The sequence below is a fragment of the Eptatretus burgeri genome, chromosome 10, assembly GCF_056783735.1.
Source record: "Eptatretus burgeri isolate ZD-2024b chromosome 10, Ebu_testis_v1, whole genome shotgun sequence".
NCBI classification, from domain to species: domain Eukaryota; kingdom Metazoa; phylum Chordata; class Myxini; order Myxiniformes; family Myxinidae; genus Eptatretus; species Eptatretus burgeri.
The window spans coordinates 49189319-49212988 of record NC_140970.1 but is presented as its reverse complement, the minus strand read 5'-3'; the positions used below and the strand labels follow the sequence as shown (position 1 = coordinate 49212988).

The following is a 23670-nucleotide window of genomic DNA, read 5'->3' as shown; positions in this document are numbered from 1 at the left end:
TACACACGTCCACAAACGCTACTTATAAGCTACTCATAAGTCGAAACACGTCGCGGTAATGTCTTTTTTACGCGAAACTTATTTCTAACTTATGTTTGACGTGCTTTGAACCAATTCTTTACGTAGTCCCAACACACATCGACGTATGTAGACGTATTCCAATGACGTCTTCCGGTCGACAAAAAAAAAATAAATGAACGTGTTTTCAGCTTACAACTGCCATATAAAGACGTGTTCCCAGCGGATTTGGGAATTGGTATATAAAAATGGTGTTCATAAAAGGGGAACCCAACAGTGTTTTCGAGTCCTTTTTGAGTCGATGTCCATGTCAGCAGTAACAGTATCAGTATCAGTATTAATATTAGTATTAGTATTAGTATTAGTATTAGTATTAGTATTAGTATTAGTAGTAGTTTGTTCATGTTGGCAGTAGTAGGTGAGTGTGAGGGGGAGGGTGTGGGTTATGATGGATCGTCCTTGCGTTTAACGATTTAACGATTTAAATGATAAACTCAACGATTTAAATGGCTGCATCTCCACTATTGAAAGTAGACGCTTGCGCTCAACAATTGGATTTTTTTACACTCAACGACTTTTAAACGGTACCACTCAACTATTTTCATTGTTTACAATGAACGATTTAAATTGCTGTCACTCGCCTTTGTTTTTTGACGCTGGGGTTTGGAAATTTGAAGCGTTTCTTCTGAACGTGTTAAAACGCTCAAACTCGACTATTTTAAATAGACGCTGCCGATGGACAATTGGAATCATAGCCAAGCTAGACATCGAAGTGTGAACATCCTCGTCATGCCGAAGAAAAGTTTGAAGAATGCTGCAAATAAGTGTCCTGGCCGTGGCCGTGGACGCTGACGCAAGGACGATCCATTATACCGACGTCTTTCAGCCTATGAGTAACTTAAAAGTAACGTCTGTCGACGTGTGGCAACGATCGCGTAACGTGCCAACAACACGTTAATCATAGGTAGGAAATAAGTTTCGGGTACGCTAAACATTACCTCGGCGTGTCTCAACTTATGATTAACTTACAAGTAGCATGTGTTGACGTCTGTCAACGATCGCAGACCGTGCATACAACTTGTGGCCAGCGTAGCGGAACGTGTGAGTCATACGCCGGCATACGTTGTGAAATTTCAAGCATGAAAAAATTTGAGGACAACCGAAAAGTACAACGTTTAAAGCCAACGTACAACGACGTATGGCAGTGTTTTTCAGCGTGCTCTCAATGTTATCAAAACTTACCCATAACGTATTCAACGTGTGCCAGCGTTTTAGAAAATAAATTCAAAAATCGGCATACGTTGGCTAAAACGTCAAGGTGTGACCGGGCCTTTAGGTAAACAACTATTTTGAGATTCATGATTAAGATAAGGTTAAGTAGAGGGTGTTTTAGAATTAGCATATTTTACAACATCCATTAAATATGAATGTTATGCTAGAGTAACAGCAGTTACTGTTCAATACATGATGACATTTGTGAGAAAGTAACTTTTGATCAAACGATGTGTGTCTTAAAATATCTCAAAGTAGACCACTTTGGATGAGACTTGGAATGTAGGTTCAGCTTTAGTTGAGGATGAAACCACATCATTTTGATCTATGTAAGTCAAATCTCAAAGTCACAACTTCAGATCAAAGATTTGTCGAATGAAATGTCACGTTTACAGCCTCCGTCCAACCATGTGACCACAGTCAAGGCGATAACTGCAAACGCGGGAGCAGCGAGCTCTATAGATAGCCGGCTTAAGATTGACTTTGACGAAGCGGCACCGAGCAGTTTGTACCACTTCATAGCTGCTCCGGACTTGGTCTAATACCACACCAGTTATTAATGAGGGTAATTCGCCAAATTTAGACATTGAGGGATTAATCAATAAAGCTGGAATGCTTTTAGCATGGGAAGAATGGCAGGCAGACAGGCCTGTGGACCTGAGGAATAAACAAATGATGGCAGCAGCTTGTGGAGCAAGTACGTGTTGTGGGCTCATGTAGCCTTGCAGCCAACAGCAGAGTGTCTCCCTCGTCGTCCTTCTCATCTGCTCCTTTTCTGTCACTGCCATGAGCGCATGGTGCCAAACCCTTCCCCACTTCCCACTACCTCTGAAGCATTGCCATCAGAGTCCTCCTCACCAATCACAGGCCAACCCCTGGTATAGCAACAACATCTTGACCAATCAGCTGGCGCTGACACTGATCCAATCCCCGCTGTGGCCGCTGAGCAGCACAGTCCAATGGCACATCACCTTACTTGTCGTCAATCAGGGCGGCTGTGCGGGAGTGCAGAGCCCTTTCCTCTGTGGTTACATCAGGGCGACGGAGGAGGGGTGTGGAAAGGCACGTTGTGGCGGTGGACTGTGACAGTTCTCTCTCTTGCCTAGTCCCTGCCCAGGTTGACAAAGGAGAACAAAGGGACACGACACCTTCACCTTCCCAAGACACTGCTGATCACAACACCATCTCCCAGTAGCACATAAAAACAGGATGACATCCCTATTCCCAGATCCTTAATGCAGGGTAGAAAAATGCTATAAACTACCCTAATGCAAACAGGGGTCCATACCTTAATACTAATCACTGCCCCCATCCCTCTCCCCCATGAACATAACACTAATTTCCATGACAGAGTGCAATTAGTTCTTAATAAACCGGTGGTCCATTAGTTACAAAACTTAACAGAGTTGTTGGGGCTCTATAACCACGAAAGGAATTGTAACATTTGGTCAATGTGAAGGTCAAGGTCACAGTGACTGTTCAAAAAAAAAAATTAGGCAAATTTAAAAAAAAGTCATGACTGGAAATACCATTGAATGGATGAAACTTCCACCATGTTTTGACCTTAATTGATGACGACGTTTGACCTGCTGTAAAAAGTGTTATTCCACAAGTGCCAATGTGTATGCTTGGCTGTATATGTCTCTGTTTATCTCCATTTTCGAAAAATTCCCCGAAAAGAAATGCTTAATGACAGTATCCAGCACTGTGCAGCAGGGTGATTAGTCCCCTACTGGTTTCACTGGAAGGGACTACTGTATATGTTTGCTCGCCATCTGTCCGTCTGTCCGTCCCAACTGTATTTTTTTTCCAGACTTTTTTTTCCCAAACCCTTTCACATATTCAACTGAAACTTGGTACATGGCTTTACTGTGATAAAGGTGCTGTCACACCTTGACGATTTAGCCAGCGTGTGCCGACTTATGAAAAATTTGTCTAAAACGCTGGCACACGTCGAATACGTTATGGAGAAGTTTTGTATACGTTGAGAGCACGCTGAAAAACACTGCCATACGTCGTAGTACGCTGGCTTTCATCGTTGTACTTTGCAGTTGTCCTCAAATTTTAGCATGCTTGAAATTTTACGACGTATGCCAGCGTATGACTCACGTTCCGCTATGCTGGCCATAAGTTGAAGGCACGTTATGCGATCGTTGACACACGTCGACACACGTTACTTGTAAGTTACTCATAAGTCGAAACACATCGAGGTAATGATTAGCGTACCCAAAACTTATTTATAACCTACGAGTAACGTGTTTTAGGCACGTTACACGATCGTTGACACATGTCGAGGTACGTTATGCGATCGTTGACACACGTCGACACACGTTACTTGTAAGTTACTCATAAGTCGAAACACGTCGAGGTAATGCTTAGCGTACCCAAAACTTATTTATAACCTACGAGTAACGTGTTTTAGGCACGTTACACGATCGTTGACACACGTCGAGGTACGTTATGCGATCGTTGACACACGTCGACACACGTTACTTGTAAGTTACTCATAAGTCGAAACACGTCGAGGTAATGCTTAGCGTACCCAAAACTTATTTATAACCTATGAGTAACGTGCTTTAAACCTATGTGTAACGTACCTCCAACGCATATTGACGTATGTAGACGTATTTGATTGACGTCTTCCGGACGACCACAGAACTTACTGAACGTGTTTCTAATTTACAGCTACCGTATAATGGCGTATTGGCAGCGTTAAAAAAAACAACAACAATAACTTCCGATATTTCTTCACGTGCCATTATGTCACGTCTGATTGCCTCTTCAGTTTGCTCATGTCTTATTCTTAGTTCCTCCTCTGTGAATATTTTCTGTTTGTGGATATTGTCACGTCGACGTCGAAACTTAAAAACAAATGTCCGAATATATTGTTGCGGTTGAGGAAATTTGCAAACCACCATTCAGGTCCCGTAGGTGAGATATCTCTGTAAGTACATGTGTAGTTAGCCCCAAAGCCGTTGTTTAGAGGGAATAAATGCGATTCATTCGGGCTACGACCCTTTGAGATAGTCGTTTTTCTGTTCTATCTTTATTTTGAACTAACCATGTCTCAACCGCCATCACACAACAACCACCAACCGCAGCGCCGCTTCACAACAACCACAACGCCAACAGCCACGACCTTTACCTTCACAACTCGCTCCCACAAACATCGCATCCCGCCATTCCAAACGTCGCCATGGCCATAAACCACCACAATAAGCCCTCCACCACCTTCACCTCTCCTCCTTCTACCGCCATTCCCGCACCACTTGTGAGCACCGAGCGTCAGGCTGTCCTGGCCTCGTACGGGACGCGCGCTGAGCCGTGAGTGCAAAATGCAGCCTTTCCGAGGAGAATTCGGATCAGGAATGATACACGCCCACTTCTGATCCGTCCAATCAGCAAGCACGGGGCGGTTTGGCCCCACCTCCAGGCGCGTCGGTGTAGAATCTCGATATGCAAATTCTAGGATCAGGGGAGAGTCACGCCCCTTTTTCTCCGTCCAATGGGCGAGCGTGGCTCCACCCCCAAGCTCGTTCTGATCCAGAAATTTGCATATGCGTTCTCCTGTCGGACTATAAAGCGCCAAGCGCGGGGCGAATTTGGCAGTCTGTCGGGGTTCGCAGTCAAGTCGGGTCTGGAGAGTAGCAGTCTGTCGGGGTTCACAGAGAAGAGTCAGTCTGGAGAGGTCGGAGAGCCGAGTGGAGCTCGCAGTCTGTTGGGGTTCGGAGTCTGTCGGGGAGCTGCAGAGAGAGGAAGCCTGGAACTTGGAGCGCGGTCGAGTCGGTTTGAGCGCAGAGTCGGCCTTGGAGGAGCGGGGAGTCGGCCTTGGAAGGGCGAAGAGAGTTTTGGGGCAGAGTCGGGTTGGAGCGCGGAGTGAGTCGGGAGGCGAGGGCGTACAGGTGGTTTGCTACAGTCGGCTGAGGAGAATGGGGGAAGAGACCAAGTAGCTCGGGTCCGAGGCAAGGAAGACGGCGGTCGGCGATGAGCTCGCAGTGGAATCGCTCGTCGCGGGACCCAAGCAAGCCAGCTATCCTCTTTCCCCAGAGCATCAACAATTCCCTCCTCCCTTCCCCCCCCCCCCCCGCGCTGAGATAGTGCGAAAAGGGGGCCCCGTTCCCACCTCACTCCAAGCAGTGCCAACGAAACCCGCGAAGGAGCACGGAGTCGGGGCACCGCCGCGCCGCCACATTTGCGGCTCATCACAAAGACACGGGTAGGATCCACCCGGTCTCGCGGACCTGACCGCTCTTTCAGGTCCCCTGCAAATATTGGCCAACAGGCCCTGTCTGCCCCCTTGTCTTTGAGGGTGGCCATTTTCTTTTGCTTTTGAGTAAACGTGTTGTTGGCGCCGTCTGTAAAGTAAAACTGTGTAAGTGTTGCCGTGTGCACGCGTAGTCGGTTGTAGATCTGCATTGTTGTGTTTCTTTGTTGCAATTGCTTTTGGTGCATTATTGTTGTAATTGTATATGTATGCTCTCCGTGTGTCGTGGAATAAATGTGCATCATGTTGAACTGTTTTCCCGTTTCGCTTCATCTTTTCTTTAATTGAATCTCCATCTTGCTTCACGTAAAGGGTTGGTAGTGGGCTTAATATGCCCGATAATTAATCGGAACCGTCGAGGCCGACGATAACACCGCTCGGTGATCCCGATAGTACAGAACGGGTCGCTTAAGTGGCCCGTGTCCGGAGTCGACCTACGGCGAGGTGCGATCGCCCGGTCTACCCTCCGCGTGGGTACTTAGGTCGGTCAAGTTTGGCGAACAACCCTATCCCACGCGGGGGGGGCGATTGGCACGATCGTGGTGAGGCCGAAAAGCCCACCCGTGACTAGCTCCCGGCGTTAGTCCGAGAGGGTCACGACAGAATTGTCCGTCCGGTGGGCGACGTGTCGCGATTCGAGTTACGTGGCCGTTCGCACGCCGGCGGGCGCGAATTCGCAACAATATTTTAAAATTCATGATAGACTAAAAAAAAAATAATAATAAAAAAACAACAACAACAACAACTTCAGATATTTCGTCACGTGCCTTCACGGAGCCAAGGAGAAAAAAAGAAAATGTTCCTTGACGGAGAAAATAAGTTTCGGGTATGCTAAACATTACCTCGACGTGTTTCAACTTTTGAGTAACTTACAAGGAATTTGTTGATGTGTGTCAATGATCGCGTAACGTGCCTATAACTTATTCCCAGCGTAGCGGAACGTGTGAGCCATACGGCGAGTACGTCGTAAAATTTTCCGCATGCTTGAAATTTCACGACGTATGAGACGTACCACGAAATATGACAGCGTACTTCATCGTTTTTCAGCGTGCTCTTAACGTATACACAATTTACCCATACCGTATTCGATGTGTGCCAGCGTTTTAGACACATTTTTCATAGGTCGGCATACGCTGGCTAAATCGTCAAGGTGTGACTGCGTGGTTGACACTTCCAATTTTCAGGCGGTTATGATTGAAATCGGCGAGCAGCAGGTTTTTAACAGGCTGCACCACGAGTTCGTCGGCGATACGTGCAGCGCGCTATGCCTAAGTTAAACTATCGTTGTGCATAGGTTGTGAACGCCGACAACAGGCTGAGCATTCGTTGGTGTAAGTTATCTATAAGACAACGAAACGTTCTGTGCCCGTTACTAATATGTTATGCATACGACCAACACGTTATGAATTCGACCAAAACTTAAAAAATATATATCAAAATTTCAGCGTACGCCAACGTTTTATATACATTTTTATACGTTGCCATTGCTGGCTAAATCGTCAAGGTGTGACAGTGCCTTAAGGTACAGAACAAGTTGGAGTTTCAGGACATTTCGTCAACTTTTCACTGAGTTATGCCCTTTTTGGACTAAGAAAGTATCACATCGGCGGGGACATGTATTGCAAAGCATTTCTCACTCTTATTTACTCTAATTAGCCCCTCTCTAGAATACCATTTTGTTCTCCTTTTTCCTAATCGAGGCCTGTTTGTTTTCCATATAGCGTACTGCTTTCTTCTGAGATCGGGAAACTCGAGGTTTAGACTCCATTATAGACAATGAAAGGGGTGGGCAGTGTCGATTGTCCTGTGTGTGACGATATCTCTCATTCTGAGATTGCCTTTCTGGGAGAGTGGTTTGAGAAGTACATCTCCATTATAATACCAAGCTTGCACACTAAAAACTCGGCTCGCCGTCACACGATCCCTATGAAATTGCTGTGGCACTTAGCGGACATGCCGACAATGTTTGGGAAGTCTTGGCGTTCCATAGTACCACTTGCATTTTGCACAATGCGTATTCTTGTCATTCCCCGTGTACGGTCTGTCGTCTGCTACCAGCTTTGTTGTACTGCTATCCCGTGCATGTGCATGGGTATCGCTAGTTTACTATGTTAGTGAGTTTTGGATGACTGCTTGTTGTTGTAATGATGATGATGATGATGATGATGATGATGTTGGTTGGTGTGAAAAAAATAATAATCTCAATTCATTTGGTGAAACAAATGTCCGTCCACCTCTTTGTTTGCTTGTTTGTTGAGCTGAAGAATTATATCCACAAAACACACGCAAATGGTATAGAAACATATATTCATGTTCATGGGATAAAGTGAGAAAATACAAATTGAGAAAAGGATAACAAGAGGGATTGGAGTGAGAATTAATGGTAGGGAGGTTTTGGAGGGGATGTAAGTTGAGCATGCTGTGGTCATATCATTAACCACTGCCACCAAAGGTGGGCAGAGGTGATGTTTTCACCCCTGTCTATTTGCCTGTTTTTCTGTGAACAGGATAATTTGTTTCAAAGATTCGGACGACATTTGGTGGGCAGTTTGGGTGTGTAACAATGGCGAAATGATGAGATTTTGGTGAAGATCCGGATCCGGTTACTGGAATTTTTAAACGATTCTTCACCATTGAGAGATCGGGCTAAAAACAATATATAGCACAATATGTCAAAAAGTTGTGGAAGGATTCAGATGAAACTTGGTGGACACGGGTGTGTGCCAAAAACAATTCATTCAATTTTGGTGAATATCCAGCTCCAGATCCAGATACGAGAATTTTTTAATATTTAAAGCGATTCTTCACCAAGAGACAGGGCCAAAAACGATATATAGCATGATATCTCAAAAAGTTCGACGGATTCGGACGGAACTTGGTGGATGAGTTGGTTCAGTGACAAGAACAAGCCGATTCGATTTTGGTTTTGGTCCGGATTCTGATCTGGCCTATCAGTGTGATTCAAAACGTAAACTGTTCAGCCTGGCACTCGACTGCACTCGACTGAGTGCTGTTCTAGTTTTCATATCTAATAACTAGATGCCCTGTAACAAATGGCCTTGGTGCTTCCAGTTTTGCTCTATGGATACGAGACTTGGACTCTGACCAGGGATTTGAGACAGAGACTTAATTCCTTTGGTACCAGGTCTCTTCGGAGAATCCTTGGCTATCGCTGGTCGGATTTTTTGTCCAACGAGCGGTTGCTGAGAGAGACTCGAATGAGATTTGTTACCTGCATAGTCCGTGAGCGTCAGTTGCGGCTGTATGGACATGTGGCTCGTTTTCCTGACGCTGATCCTGCTCACCAGATTCTCTCAGCGAGGGAGTCTCATGAGTGGAGGAGGCCGATGGGCCGACCACGTGCCTCATGGTTGCAGCAGGTTGACCGGCATCTCAAGGAGATGGGGATGGGCCTGGCATCTGCCTGGGGGATGGCCACATAGAGGCCCCTGGAGTACTGGCGGAAAATGGACGCAGCGACGCGCTGTTCTGGCACATGCTCCCATACCTGACCTGACCTGCAACAAAGTTAAGGAAAATGTGGTAGTATTTCTGCATAATGCATATTTGGGTGGTGTAATGTCAAGGTCATGGAATCCATACAAACCATATATTAGCGACGACACACACAGGGCTGACAAAAGGATGTTAGGGATGTGCATTGTGCACCATCGATGGGCAATGTGTTATGTTTTCCTGTGTGGAGGTAAACTTATTGTAATACTTGTCTCGCTCCACCCAGCACGTGACAACAGGCCAGAAACTCAAGCTTTGGAATCTGTTTACTTATGTAAGCATATAAACCATCACTATTCCACCCGAATTGCTATCGCGTGCATATTCTCCCCCCAAAGAGGGGAAAAAGGGGGGCGGGGGGCAACTTTGCTCAGAAGAGGATAGAGAGTAGACTGTCGGAGTAACAGCAACGGTATTGTGCATCTTCACCTTTTCTTTCTCTCATCAGGGATCTCTGTTTGAACATGATGATGATTAAAACATTGTTTGTTTCATTTACTTCTTCACTGTTGTTTTGCGTCCCCAACCTGCTTGCTTGGCAACGGCTCAATGGATAGACAAAGGTTTGTGCTTTTGATCTGCATTTCTGTCAAACTGTGTCACGTAAAGCAATCCATTTTGACATACTCTCAATGTGCACGTTTTCATTAGATCACCGACAGCAAGTTTTAAAGCCTTAAAAACTATAAAATAATTTCTGTAATGTGACTTGCGGTGTATTTAATGTTCAGGAATATCCTGTTGAGCGGAAAATAAAAGATGAACAGCAATTTTGAACTCTGGCAAACGTGGCTTTGGCCGCCGTGTGAGATTATTTTCTCTCGAGTCTGGCAGCGAGGGGATTATTTCCACCAAAGCAATAAGCTACATGCAATGTGTTCATTTGAAATCTATCCGAGATAAGATCCATAAGGCTTGCTCGGGCTTTATATTGTCCTGCCAATTCGCTGAAGGTAGCCGTTTATATCCTTTATGTGTTAGCGGATATCGAATGGAGGTGCGGTATGGAGGATATTGTGGGCTTGAAGAGAGCTGAGGATGGAGTTGTATTTGAGTCATAACAAGGTTTAAGAATATTGAGTCTGTTTATTGTATTATTTTAAGGAAGAACTATATAATGAGAATAAGTCAGCAAAACCTGATCCTGTTAACATGGGAAGTTTGTCTTTCAAAAAGAAAAAAATCGAAATGTTAATTGACCATTGTTGGGTTTAGAGAGTTAAAATTCCTTCCTGGCAGCTTCGCTGGACACGGAGGGCTGTGTGATGGCCCGGAGAGACCTGCTGGCTGCTTTGCGGCAGAAGAACGAGGGCCTGGAGAAGCAGCTGCAGCAGAAATTGTTCGAACTCAAGGAGCTTTGCTTGCAAGAACTGGTGAGTCAGCTATGTTGGTACTTTGATGGTTTCGCTATTGGGCAACTTGCTAGCTAAGGCCTAAGTCACATTTGCTCTACGGCGAGGATACGGCGGCCGTACCCCCCCCTGAATTGACAGAAACGTGCGGCGGCCGCAGAGTTTCTGCGGTGGCCTCAGGATGGCCCTACGCCGTATGGCTATCTTTTACAGGCCGTAGGGGTCGCCGTGGAATTATAGCGCGAGTTATAACTTTTTTTTCATTTCTACGTTTGCCGTAGCAATTCGACAAGCCGAAACAAAAGAAATGGAAAATAAATAAATAAATAAAGAACCCACTCGTTACCGTCCGTCTGGCCGCACGTTTGCCTTAGAGCCCCCCTGCGGTGCCCCTGCTGTGGCCTTGCGGGCACCTTGCGTCTGCCTTGAAAATTCTATGGCCGCCGCAGGGACGCCCTAAGGTCACCGTGCGACATCAAATCAAAGACCGTACGGCACACCCACGTTTTCGGTCTCCACCATTTCTAAATATGCTGTGCGGCTCCCCGAAAAATAAAAACATATGTGACTGCTACATTGTGTGACCGTGGAAATACTGCGGCCGCCATATAATTGCTAGTGGCCGTAGATTTTGTAGACCCTACGGCCGCTGTGGCAAATGTGACTTAGGCCTAACAGAACCTTCGATCGTGATTGTTTATTTTACCAATAGCCATTTATAGTATTGTCGGGTCTTTGTGTCGCAGGTATTTTTTTTTTAATTTTTAGATGACTATATCGTGAAAAAACGAGTTTTAAAATGCCTGAAAGAAAAGGCTCCGATAGTTTGAAGGCAGAAGCTGAAAGGCCTGGAGTCAGGCTGGGAAGGTGTCTGAGTAGGAAACTCAGATTATTGTCCTCGGCATGTGCGGTGTTTGCACTGAAAGGTGAGTTTGTGTTGGGGAAACTTTGACTCGGAAGTCAGGCAGATTTCTCCGGTCCTTGCCTTGACTTGTGACTTGCGGTAAATGGATGCTGAACGATAAGCGCCGTGTAATTCCCACAGAGACGGCTTGTTCTCGTTCCGCTGAAAGCAGGCAGACGCTAATCAGCATGGACAGCACAAGCACGTTGTTCCACATGACTGGTGGGGTAATGAGCCCATGCATGTATTCCCAAAGCTGGATTCTGCTTCACTCAACCTGAAGCCGGTAGTTGTGCGCAGGTAAAGGACGACAGTTGAGATCTGCAGTGGCAAAGACAGGAAGCAAGAATTATTTCAAATTATTGGATGCGTTGAATTTATTTATTTACTTATTTGGATTTGATTGATCAGTGGCAATGGTGGTGTTTTTTTTTTTTTTTTTTCGAAATGCAGAGATTGAGGCTCATGGAATAACTCAACAACATGGAGGATCTGTAAATCAAACCCAGACTTGACAACTCAGAAGCAAGGACGCGTCCATCTTAACATTATTTTCATTGGTTGTAGTTGTATCACTCTGGAGGACCAATGCATCGTTAAGTGGCAAAGGATACACTGGGTCGAGACAAACACACCCAACATCAACAGGGGAACAGGCATAGAAGGAATGGAGAAATAAACAAGAAACAGACAGACAGAGAGCATAGAACCAGGGGTGGATGAACAGAATGCAACAGATGAGGTGAAGTAGACAAAGGCCATGTGAGTGGATAGGAATAGCAGACAGAATGTGTGGAAAATAGAAAAGATTGTGAGTGGGGAGGGATCAGGGATAGTAGGATATGGCTATCACCAACTTACAATAATGGAATGCGACTGGGCTCAGGTCTCAAGAAGGCGATTCCTCAGGAAGAGGTTTCTTTTTGTACAAACAATGGATGGAAATCCAAGGATGTCTTGACACAGGATGAGGCCATTTGGCCTATCATGCCTGTGGCCCTATCCGGCCTCCATTAACTTGACATATCAATGTATTTATAGAGTTTGTAAATATATCCCCTTTTCACCATCAACATAATGTACCCAAGGTTGTGGTTGTCAATGAGCCAACAGTGTCTTTCCGCAACAACAGGCCATTGCATTCTGGTACTCCAGGCAAATTTAATATGCTTGTTTGAAGTGTCGAGCCAAATTAAGAAAATACGTTCATTTGCAAATTGATTAAAGGGATGTGGATGCTAACGTTAATTAAGTTAATGGTGAAAATGTGATATTAATATCCTTTGATGTAATACCGTACTCTTTCGAGAGCGTTGGTGCTGCCGAAGCAGTTTCTTGGCAAGGGTTATACTGATTACTGGGTTGTTTGCCATTACCTTCCCAACGTTGTTGGTCAGTGCTCTATGTTATGACTCTTCACTCGGCCGAGTAATGACAGAGTCGAATGAGGGTTTTCGAATGATACGATTTATTTCAGAAGATGGCACTACGCATGCGGAATGCAGCCCAAAGGCCCTTCAGTCAGGTGCCCCCGGACCACATTAAGAATATGCTTCAAAACAATCACATATATAATCACACAAAGCAAAACTGGGTGTGGACTAAAAGTGTAAAGGAAAAACTGGGTGTGGACTAAAAGTGTATGCTAAGGGATAAGGAAACAAAGAAGTAAAAGAAATAAATGTGGCAGTGGGCTTCTTTCCCCCCTCCCTCGGGCCCTAGGGGAAGTTGAATCGGTCAATTCTCAGATATGCAACCACAGTTTCCAAGCCACCTACACAACTCTCAGATATGCAAGCCTTGCAAACTAATAACTTTCCTACACTCCTTCACTAGCACCTGCTGATAACAAAGGCAAAGCTTTGGTGATCACTGAGAATAGGAATGTGTGGGCAGCATACACTGAAGGAACACTTCCACAGTTCTCTCCAAGGTCGCACTAAGGGCACACCACCACAGGGCAACAGGAAGGGTGATAAGGGCTTAGTTTCCAAGAAACAGGAACAGCTGGGCTCTGTCCAAAAACAGTGGGGTGCATGGAACATTGGTAGCCTGAAACATTTAAAGCAACATTTTAAAGCAAGGTTTGAATAATGCACAGTTACAAGCAAGGTTAGAATCCTGACAGCTGATTAACACACAGCTAATGGTCCAAAATATGACCACCTAACATATCATCATAACAGTTTCCCTCCTTGGTCATATTTTGACCATTCCCAGCCACACCTGAGACTCACCGACCGAGTGGACCCCTATTTGGTTCCTGTAGCAGCTACCCCTAGGCCCCCGCGCCTGCCAAACGGGATTTACGAATGCCGTGGATAGCCATCAACATTCTCCAAATGAGAAGTCCCCAACTGCCGGTGGTTCAGGTTAGCTTCTGTTGCCTTTTATCTTGCCCACTGCCACAAGTCTCCCATTAAGTTGTCATATACAAATTTGATGTTAAGTCCACACAATATTAAAGGCACTACAAGTCTATACAATATTAACAGCAACATTATTATTTAGGCAATTATACTCAACACTAATTACAACAATAATATTTACAATATGCAAATGTATTAATGGGTGAGCAGCACTGTGAGCGCTCAAGGCATGGTGTAAGCTCCTTTCTCAACTTGCGCTAGAAGACAAAAGAGTCTCATGAGATGCATATTTACATATAAGGGTCATACAAGTATTTTCCATACATTCCTTCACTATCTGGTATTGTCCATTTTCCACGATTATGCATATGCTAGTCAAAACACTGCCACATCTATCATAAACCTCCATCAGCATTTTACTTGTAGATTTCCTTTCTTTCTTGTTACAACTTCCTGTATCTTCGTGTGTAGTGAGATGTATGAGTCCATGTTTGGCTTACCTTTTCACTTGAAAGTTCGTTGAGTAATCAGTAATACCTGGAAGAGTCTTCCCCAGGGCGCCCTCCGCCAGAACACCTTGTTGGCTCCTCAGCTGGTGGGGGTCGGGTCTGGTTGTGGCCCCATACAGAGGTCCTCGGGGTCTTCCTCCATGAGTTCGCTGTTAATTATTATGATGGCCTGGGTGAGGGGTGAGGCTTCACAGCATTTCTTTAGACAAATGGAAATGAGACGTTTGATCAGAAATACTCCAAAAATGATTCCCATGATGATTAGGATTGCTGCCCCTACCAGGCGCAGTAACCAGTCTCCCAGTCATGAAATATAGATCTCCACCCTGCGTAACCCTCCTTGCGTTCCACTCGATCGCTCGTGAGAGCTTCAAGCCTTATAGGTGAAAACACCTATAAGTGAAATGTGTTCTTCTCTGGGAGGTTACTGTATTTTCACAAGATTTCACAACTGTACTCCAAAAGGGTTCTTTCGGGGCCCATGGAACTTGGGTAATTAGAGATGCGTGTTGACCCCATATGAATCCTATTTGTGCAAAGTGCCCCCACTGGGTTTTGTCTTGCGTTTTGTTCTGCCAAGCCACTTCTGTCTTTTCTGCATTTTCTGACGTCCCTCCCAACAGGTTTTGTCATAGCATAAGACCATCTAATTGATTTTATTTCCTCGTTTCGTTCTATCAAATCATAAGTTTCCCTCGGCTTGACGCAAGACAGTTCTATGAGCTGCTGTGGCTGGATGGTTGTCAGCCCTCTGGAAATGAGTGGTGCGGTCTTGCCAGGTTCCTTTGAAAATATCTTTACCTTATCTAGTTCTTGGTTGTATGTTTTCCCCAACCTTCCGTATTCACCTGCTTCCATTCTTTCTCCAGCCGCTCCCCTCCTATGTCGCTGTGGGGTTGGTACTGGTTCATTTCTGTGTCCCCCTTTGCCACGGAGGTGTATACGGTTTCTTTGGCTTGAGTGTGTTAGTGTGTTGCCTAGTGATAGGACTCCCCCACAAAGGAGTAGTGTCAGTACCAGGAGTTGCATATTGTGTCGTCAAAGGTTCTGTCACTGTCTCCGTTACTACAAGGTTTACAGCATGCCACTGCACTGAACACTGCAGTCAACTGCAACATAATGACAAGTATTTGTGTAAAAGATTATTTTTAAATGATACCTCCGTACGAGGCTCCCACCATGACTAGAGCTTGCAGGACTGGAAGTTGCTCTGGGTGCGTGGTGAGTGGACGTGAAGGCCAGAGACCTTACTGTACACTACTGTGGATTTTGATCAGGCAAGCATACCTTCCATCCATCTCCTTGTCTGACGGCCAGTAAAGTGTTCTGGTGTTCGTTGCCCCATCTTGTGGTTCTGGGGCGCATCTCAATCTGTTCACCATTCTTCCTAACTCCCCTGCACTATGTCCGTTACTAACTGCCATTGAGATGTACGGTGTTAGTCCTTCTCTGTGCTTCATTAGTTCGCGCTCTCTGGCGGCTTGTTTCACCTCCACCGCCGCTCCTTCCTTCCCGATCCATCGGTTGGTTTTCATCAGAGTGCGTTTGACGGTGTAATCTCTATGTGCTTTGGCCACGTATTCATAATCCTGCCCTGTTTCATCGTAGTCAACAGTGAGTGCAGTGCAAAGCCAATTCCATTCCTTCCAGATCGATGTCGTTGCTAAGCAACCATTCCTCTACATCCCTTTAATTCCGCTTATACTTCCCAAATCCAATGAATTTATCCTGACAGATAGAGGCTCATATAAAGACAACAGACATGCTTTTCTGTCCGCTTCCAAACAAACATCTCGACCCCGACAGGCAGAGAATCGAAACGCTCCCTCGTCAAGGCCCACGATGGCTGCGTGTTCAAACAGCACGAGCTCCGCCCGTAATTTTTCCCAAAAACACCGCTATCCTGATAAGTGCGTAGCCTACCAAACGTCCTTGTTCTTGGATGTCTGACATGTAAACTAGGACAAATGTGTCCAAGAGCCACGTCCTAAAGGTTTTGTCTTCACCAGAATAATAATAAGAACAACGCGGAACTCTTAGAGCCGGCGTTTACTACGCGAGACGCGGCTAAAAGATAAACCCACTTTAAATAAAATCCGTTCCTTGTTCAAAGCATTTAAATCCTCCTTTCCATCTGTTGTAGTAATCAACAATAAACCTTTTTGATCGGCTTTATTCTCACAAAACCCATACGCATATCTGCAACAACATAAATATACATAGGGTAAGAATAACAAAATACAATAACTTGTACACATAATACTGAAGGCAAACTCCATACTCTAATCCCAATTACATTCCTCAGAGTACACCATTCCTAATACAGTATACTACATACCATTACTGTTCCAGCACGACCCTCCACGGAGCACGCGGCATACGAGTCATCACTAGCCACCGACCCCCATACACAGTGCTGCCACATCCGCCCAATCTCCGTTGCCGCTAATCACAGTACGGCACTTCATTACCACAACACCATCCATCCTAAATCCCTCGGTCCTGCGCCTCTTCCGCGTCTCTTTTTTTTTTTTTCTCTTTTCCTCTTCCGGTCACGAAGCCCAATCAACAACAACAACAACAACAACAACAACAACAACAACAACAACAACAACAACAACAACAACAACAACCGGAACAAACATATATATATTACAGCCTTGTTTCAAAGCATTGTCGCTTCCATGTTTCGATAGCGCGTGCACTCGCCCCGAAACAAAAAATCGAGCGATGCTTTGAAACGTCAACGTCAATGTCCTTATTAATTAATTTTACCACAAAGCTATCTCTTTAAAATCTAGTTTGTCCACCATATTCAAAATCAGCCGCCTCGAGAAATTCTTGTACATTGCTCCGACAAGCAGGCACATTCACAGCAGGGTGTTAATTGCACTTTCAAGTTTGACAAAGCGCGCTGGGCCCATGCGTGATTACGTCATCACGCACTCACATGAGCAATACGTCTTATCAGCGCGTTGGTTTTTACCATCAAACTCACGGAACAAATATTTGACGACATCTCAAATACGTTCGTTTTAAATCGGAATTTTACAGAATCCTATGAAGGGCGTCCCCATCTTGTAAAATGTGCTAATCTATTTCGTAAACCCTCACGATAAGCTGTCCTTCGATGGGACGATTTCGTGCTTTCGGCGCGCCTGTTAAATCCTATGGCACGTCATGTGACTCGCAAAACCCCATAAAATAAGTTTTTTTCCCAGATTTACGAAAGTCAAGCATAAAACATGCTTAATGACCCCAACAATGAAACCAGAATTGAAACTGACGTTAAAACGAACCCGTAACGTCGATCAGCCTTACGAAACATGCAAAGTGGAAACAGAACTGAATTTCAATTTGAAATCAAAATGATGCTCCGTGGAGACCATCCATTTATCACGTACAGTGTTCAAAGCCAAAACAGCATACAGAGTTTATCGGACCATGAGAAAATCCGAACGTTGGTCCATTTGACATCCCATTTGACAAACTGTCTGCTGAAGTGGTTTTAATTATTCAATTCCCCATCCAGTTCACACACACACACACACACACACACACACACACACACACACACACACACACACACACACACACACACACACACACACACACACACTCTCTCAATGACATTTTCCCATCACTGAATTAACAACACGTGCAGAATCGGTCATCATGGTCCTTCCTCCAGATTTGGTGTGCGCAATTCACCTCGTCCAAAGTCTTCACATTGACGATGACGACCCATCATTATCTCCATACAAACATACAAGTTGTTCCACACATACAAGTTCCAGGTTGGAACACTCAACTTACGTCTAACACAAAACTCAACCTTCCCCACCACATTGTATTCACAAATACATCCAAACAGGTAACTTCTACAAACAGCCCTTCTCCTGGCTCATTAACCTTGTGTTCTTTTCCCGTTGGTTCAAGATTCCCTCTGAATCTAATCGCTTACGTCCTGTCTCACTTTGTGACTCCGTTAGCCACGCTGCAAACGCTCTCCAGTGTTTTCCACTTTCACCGATAACTTTAAGTGTTGTTCCTTTGGGTAACTCTATGTTCTTTGCAGAGTTATTCCCCATCTTTGTTCTTATCTTACCAACCGCCTAATAGCTGTAAATCGTTTCTCCTTTTACGTCGGGACCGAAATCCCTTTCAATCAGCCGCCTAATAGCTGTAAATCGTTTCTCCTTTTACACCGGGACCGAGATCCCTTTCGACCCGCCGCCTAATAGCCTCAAACCCAATGAAGGCCTCTAACCTTCCCTCTCTTGGTACAGGATTCCAACCTGTTTCCTCCTTATTTCACACGGATACCTTTATCCTCGACCCCTTACCGGTTCTAACATACGGCCTGCCAGCCCTCTTTGTGCCCTTCAAACAAACCGCATTCGAATCACCTCATATGTTTTACCGTTACAGTTCTTGATCCGAGCAGATCCTGGAGCTGCGTCCAGCGGGGCACTGCCCACCAAGTGTACAGTTTTCACCTAACTAGGGCTCCCTGTCTTAGGTGCCCTATACGTGCAATTTCCACGTACCTTTAGCTGAACCCTTGTGATCGCTGTACACCAAGTGGAGTCCCGCCGTCCACACCGCCAGCATCAGTCGCATCCCATCCTCGTCGCCAATTGTTATGACTCTTCACTCGGCCGAGTAATGACAGAGTCGAATGAGGGTTTTCGAATGATACGATTTATTTCAGAAGATGGCACTACGCATGCGGAATGCAGCCCAAAGGCCCTTCAGTCAGGTGCCCCCGGACCACATTAAGAATATGCTTCAAAACAATCACATATATAATCACACAAAGCAAAACTGGGTGTGGACTAAAAGTGTAAAGGAAAAACTGGGTGTGGACTAAAAGTGTATGCTAAGGGATAAGGAAACAAAGAAGTAAAAGAAATAAATGTGGCAGTGGGCTTCTTTCCCCCCTCCCTCGGGCCCTAGGGGAAGTTGAATCGGTCAATTCTCAGATATGCAACCACAGTTTCCAAGCCACCTACACAACTCTCAGATATGCAAGCCTTGCAAACTAATAACTTTCCTACACTCCTTCACTAGCACCTGCTGATAACAAAGGCAAAGCTTTGGTGATCACTGAGAATAGGAATGTGTGGGCAGCATACACTGAAGGAACACTTCCACAGTTCTCTCCAAGGTCGCACTAAGGGCACACCACCACAGGGCAACAGGAAGGGTGATAAGGGCTTAGTTTCCAAGAAACAGGAACAGCTGGGCTCTGTCCAAAAACAGTGGGGTGCATGGAACATTGGTAGCCTGAAACATTTAAAGCAACATTTTAAAGCAAGGTTTGAATAATGCACAGTTACAAGCAAGGTTAGAATCCTGACAGCTGATTAACACACAGCTAATGGTCCAAAATATGACCACCTAACATATCATCATAACACTCTATCCTTTAAAATCCTGAGCATCAAGCAAGAAAGTAGCACATACCATTTTTAAAGTCTCTGGGATGACTCGGCTGGGGTTCAAACTACTGACCTCCCAGATTCAGAACGAACGCTCTCACCATCACGCCACCGAGTCTGGTGTTTTTTAAAATATATAGACAGAACAAACCAATTGATTAAGTTAATCAATCCTATCACATAGCTCATAATGCTGGAATCCCTCATTCAAATCCCATGTGTGGTGCTGATTTGTCCATTGTCTTCTAATATCCTTGTCATGCACAGGATATACAGTAGGTACAAGCTCCTTGATGAGCATTAAACATGGTAAAATGAACGAGGTGGGGATATGGCGTAAACCTGACGAGCTCACCAGCCTTCTCCTATATTCCTTGCAGTTGAAGGTTTTTATTTTTACTTATTTTCATTTACCGAAGTTGTACTCCCAGGGTGTCATATGATAATAGCATTTCCTACGGAATTGATCTTTACCCGTGAATAGCCGTTCCTTTACGGATGTGCGGTAGTATCCTGTGATGCGAGCTCGTGTCATCAACTAAAGGACGTGTGCAATGTGTGTGTATGAATAAAGGGTCATGAAGTAGCATCTTCCCCCTTTAGCCATCCATCCATCCATTGGGACCACACTCTATGCAGAGTGTTGGTGCTGCCGAAGCAGTCTCCTTGGCTATTGGGCACAATCCTGGATGGGTCGACACTCCGACACAGGATACCAGCAAGCTGGCACTCATTTTGACAACCTCAGGTGGATCACAGGCAGAGTCAACCCCACCTGGTATGAATTCAACAACAAAGCGGGATTTGAACTCAGGACCCTCGGATCCCAAGCCCACCACTCGAACCATGAAGGCAACACCAGGCATATTTACCCATGCATGTCATAGAATATTTCTGCATGGTATCGCTTGTCCAGTGCACAACAACAGACAGGATAATTATTCGCTATGGCCAGGTTAACAGCCCCAGAATTGGCATATTTTGTGTGACTTGTAATACCCTCTCCCACCAAGAATGGCGCTATGCCATACATATTTACATGGAGAGAATTGGGATCCTCCCCCGCCCGACACTGAACCCTGAGAATGGAATTCTGAATGTTTGGTTTTTTTTTTAACCCCCGAAAACTTACCTGTGTCAACCCCAAGTACAACCACCAGTTTTCAACTCACTCCGTCCAGTGGTTTACGAGTGTATAGAAGGCAAACAGACACTTCTCAAATTTCACTTGAATGCCTCTTTTGATTCTGAGAATCACAGACAAACATGTTTGCAAATATTCAAGTGCTGCCAAAATCACACTGCCAGCTCTCCGCTATCCTGTCCCAAACCAAACTTCATTCCTGATGAAGTTCAGAGAGACTCCATTGACAAATATATATATTTTTTTTTAAGGCTCAGGCACAAGCTGATCGACCAAAGTAACTCAGCACTGCTTAGCATTTGTTACACGAACGGGATTTCTGATTTAAATCGCCGAAACTGGTTATCATTGAACAGCTTTAAGATTGTACTTTGTAGGAATCCTCACAATCGCTGTAAAATTTCAATCAACTCTGATTGAGCGTGCGCATTGTGGCCCCGGGTGGTTGGGCTCTAACGATTGTGGAGCTCATCCAATTTGTGGGAGAAATTTGCACTTCTTCTTCCAGGTATCCCTGTGGGAGGATTGCCCATTAAAGCTCATGCGTCCTTTTTCCTTTCCCACTCTCCAGTATCTGGTGATAATCAGTCAACACTGTGAACAGCCATGATTTGATTGCCATAGACACCACTATGCGTGTAGTTAAGAAAGGTCAGCGTCGTGTGACCAGGAAGACGCGTTACATGATATTCAGATTAATGTGCCAGATGATGCTGTATGTCTGTCATGTTGCCCCATTCATGTGTACTTCCATAAGGTCCCTCCCCCCAACCCCCACAGTTACCTCTGAAATTCCACATCTGACAGGATGTTGCAGAGCTAGTGCAATTGCCTTTGAGCTGTCTATAGTCTGTTTGATTTTCGACTCGACTATAAAATATCACATTGGTGCTTTGCAAACAGGACGTTGCATCACAAGGTGCGTCGTGCCTCCAATGGATGTTAAGCTGAGTGTCACATCTGCTGGCATTAGTTGTTGAACGTTAAAGATCCTACAGTGTCTTTCATGAGGAGTAGATGAGTTATCGCCAGCACCCTGAATAAATTATAATATACTGCTACCTTCAGTCAAATGTCAGGCCTGGCCAGGCAGTTTGTGAAAGACTTGGACCAAAACCCTTCTGCGGCTGACCCCACAAGAAGGGTTTGAATAATTGAGGCCACTAAAGAAGATAGTAGTAGTTGTAGTAGCTGTATTTCTGGAAATACAGGCATTGAAATAGTACCATCTGGGTTTAATATTGAAGTTTAGCCTGGGACGTGGAGCTGTACCCAACATGTCCACTGGCGGCGAATTGTGGAATGACCTTCGGTGAAGGTTGGCTAGGAAATCAGCAGGGGTAACGCTGATGAATAGGTAACCGTTGACCAAGCAGCACCAGGATGTGGGAACAGCAGGTGACAATGCTTTGTCTTCAAAAATAATCACAGAGATCCTTCGACGGTCTTACAACACGTCAAGAATAGTCCACCATTTATAATAAGCCTACTTCAGCCCCAGTGATGGGTTTACAAGACCTCAAGAGTGAAACAGGTGTAATAAGATGTTTAATCTCTACGGCTGTTTAGGCGGATGAAGGCTGCAGCAAAATGAGATCTCCAAATTCTTTCGGTCTCCTCAATGAATCAAGGCTTTGTTCTGTCAAGTACATTGTGGAAGCTGCTGTGAAACAGTTTCTCCATGACAAAGAAATAGTGCACAGGCATCTTCCATGGAAACATCACGTCCAGCACATTTTTCAAGTCCTTCAAGAGATCAGCTCATGATGACGGATGCAGGATATGAGATCTGGAAGCTCCTCGTCATGATCTGGCATGAAGGCGGCAGTTCCAAAAAGGCCGTCGAGCACTTGCATGAACACGAGTGCCTTTTTTGACAGCTGCGATTGAAACCAAGCAGCCCTCTTTTTGGATCTGCTCTGCTCACCCCACAAGGAGAAGGGGTTAGAAAAGGTCCTCTAAATATTCTCTATTTAACCATTTCCTGTCTGGTAAACACACCCGGTGGGTTCACCATAATTGTAGTCAAAATCAACAATGTCACAGTCATTTTTGCAACTTGGAACATCAGGACCATAATGGACAACTATAATGGCCCAATAACTCAAATAATGCGATCTTGATATTGCTACCCTGAGTGAGACCTGATGAAAGGGAGTGGGGAAACTCAAGGAACAAAGAGGCAGCTATACACTCTTCTGAAAAGGCAAACAGGTGGGATACCGACTCCAAAGAGTCTGTTTTGTCATCAAGAATGAACTTGCAAACCAACTCGATTAATTCCCTGTTGGAATTAATGAGTTCCTCATGACCCTCCATCTTAAATTGGTGAGACGCCAATATGCCACTGTTATTGGTGTGTATGCCCCGACTTGATGCTGATGATGAAACCAAGGAGGAATTTGATCAAGTCCTTTCTGACGTAACGAAAGGGACACAGAATTGTCCTTCTTGGTGGTTATTACGCCTGAATCAGAAGAGACTCAAACCTCTGGAACGGAAACATCAGTCAGGAATGAATCGGAAAGCTTAACACCAATGGCACCCTCTTTTTCAACAAATTCTCGGAACATGGACTTACTATCACCAACACTTCTCTGTTAGAAAAAATAAACATAAGAATTCATCGCAGCACACACGATCGAAGCATTGGCAATTGATTGAAAATATTATTGTTCAGGCCCAATATCACAAAGATGTCCACATTATCCAGGCTGTACGATGGGAGCTGGTGAATACTTCACTGATTACCAATTGATCTACTCGATCATGTCTATCAAACTGGCCCCAAAACGACGTCGACACCAGAAGCGAGGTTGACATAAGATTAATGTCAAAGGATTTAAGGAATCAATAAAGTGAGACTTCCTTCTCCATT

At 44.9% G+C, this 23670-nt stretch overlaps 1 protein-coding gene across 7 annotated transcripts in view; it reads left to right on the top strand.

Annotated features, from left to right (window-relative positions):
- The window catches only part of LOC147018519 (FERM domain-containing protein 4A-like), a 370473-nt gene that overhangs the window by 286158 nt on the left and 60645 nt on the right, over nt 1–23670 (top strand). For all 7 annotated transcript variants that reach the window (XM_085898238.1, XM_085898240.1, XM_085898235.1 and 4 more), the window contains one exon: nt 10310–10443. In XM_085898238.1, coding sequence (XP_085754364.1) covers nt 10310–10443 — 134 coding nt within the window. The remainder of the gene's footprint in view (nt 1–10309; nt 10444–23670) is intronic.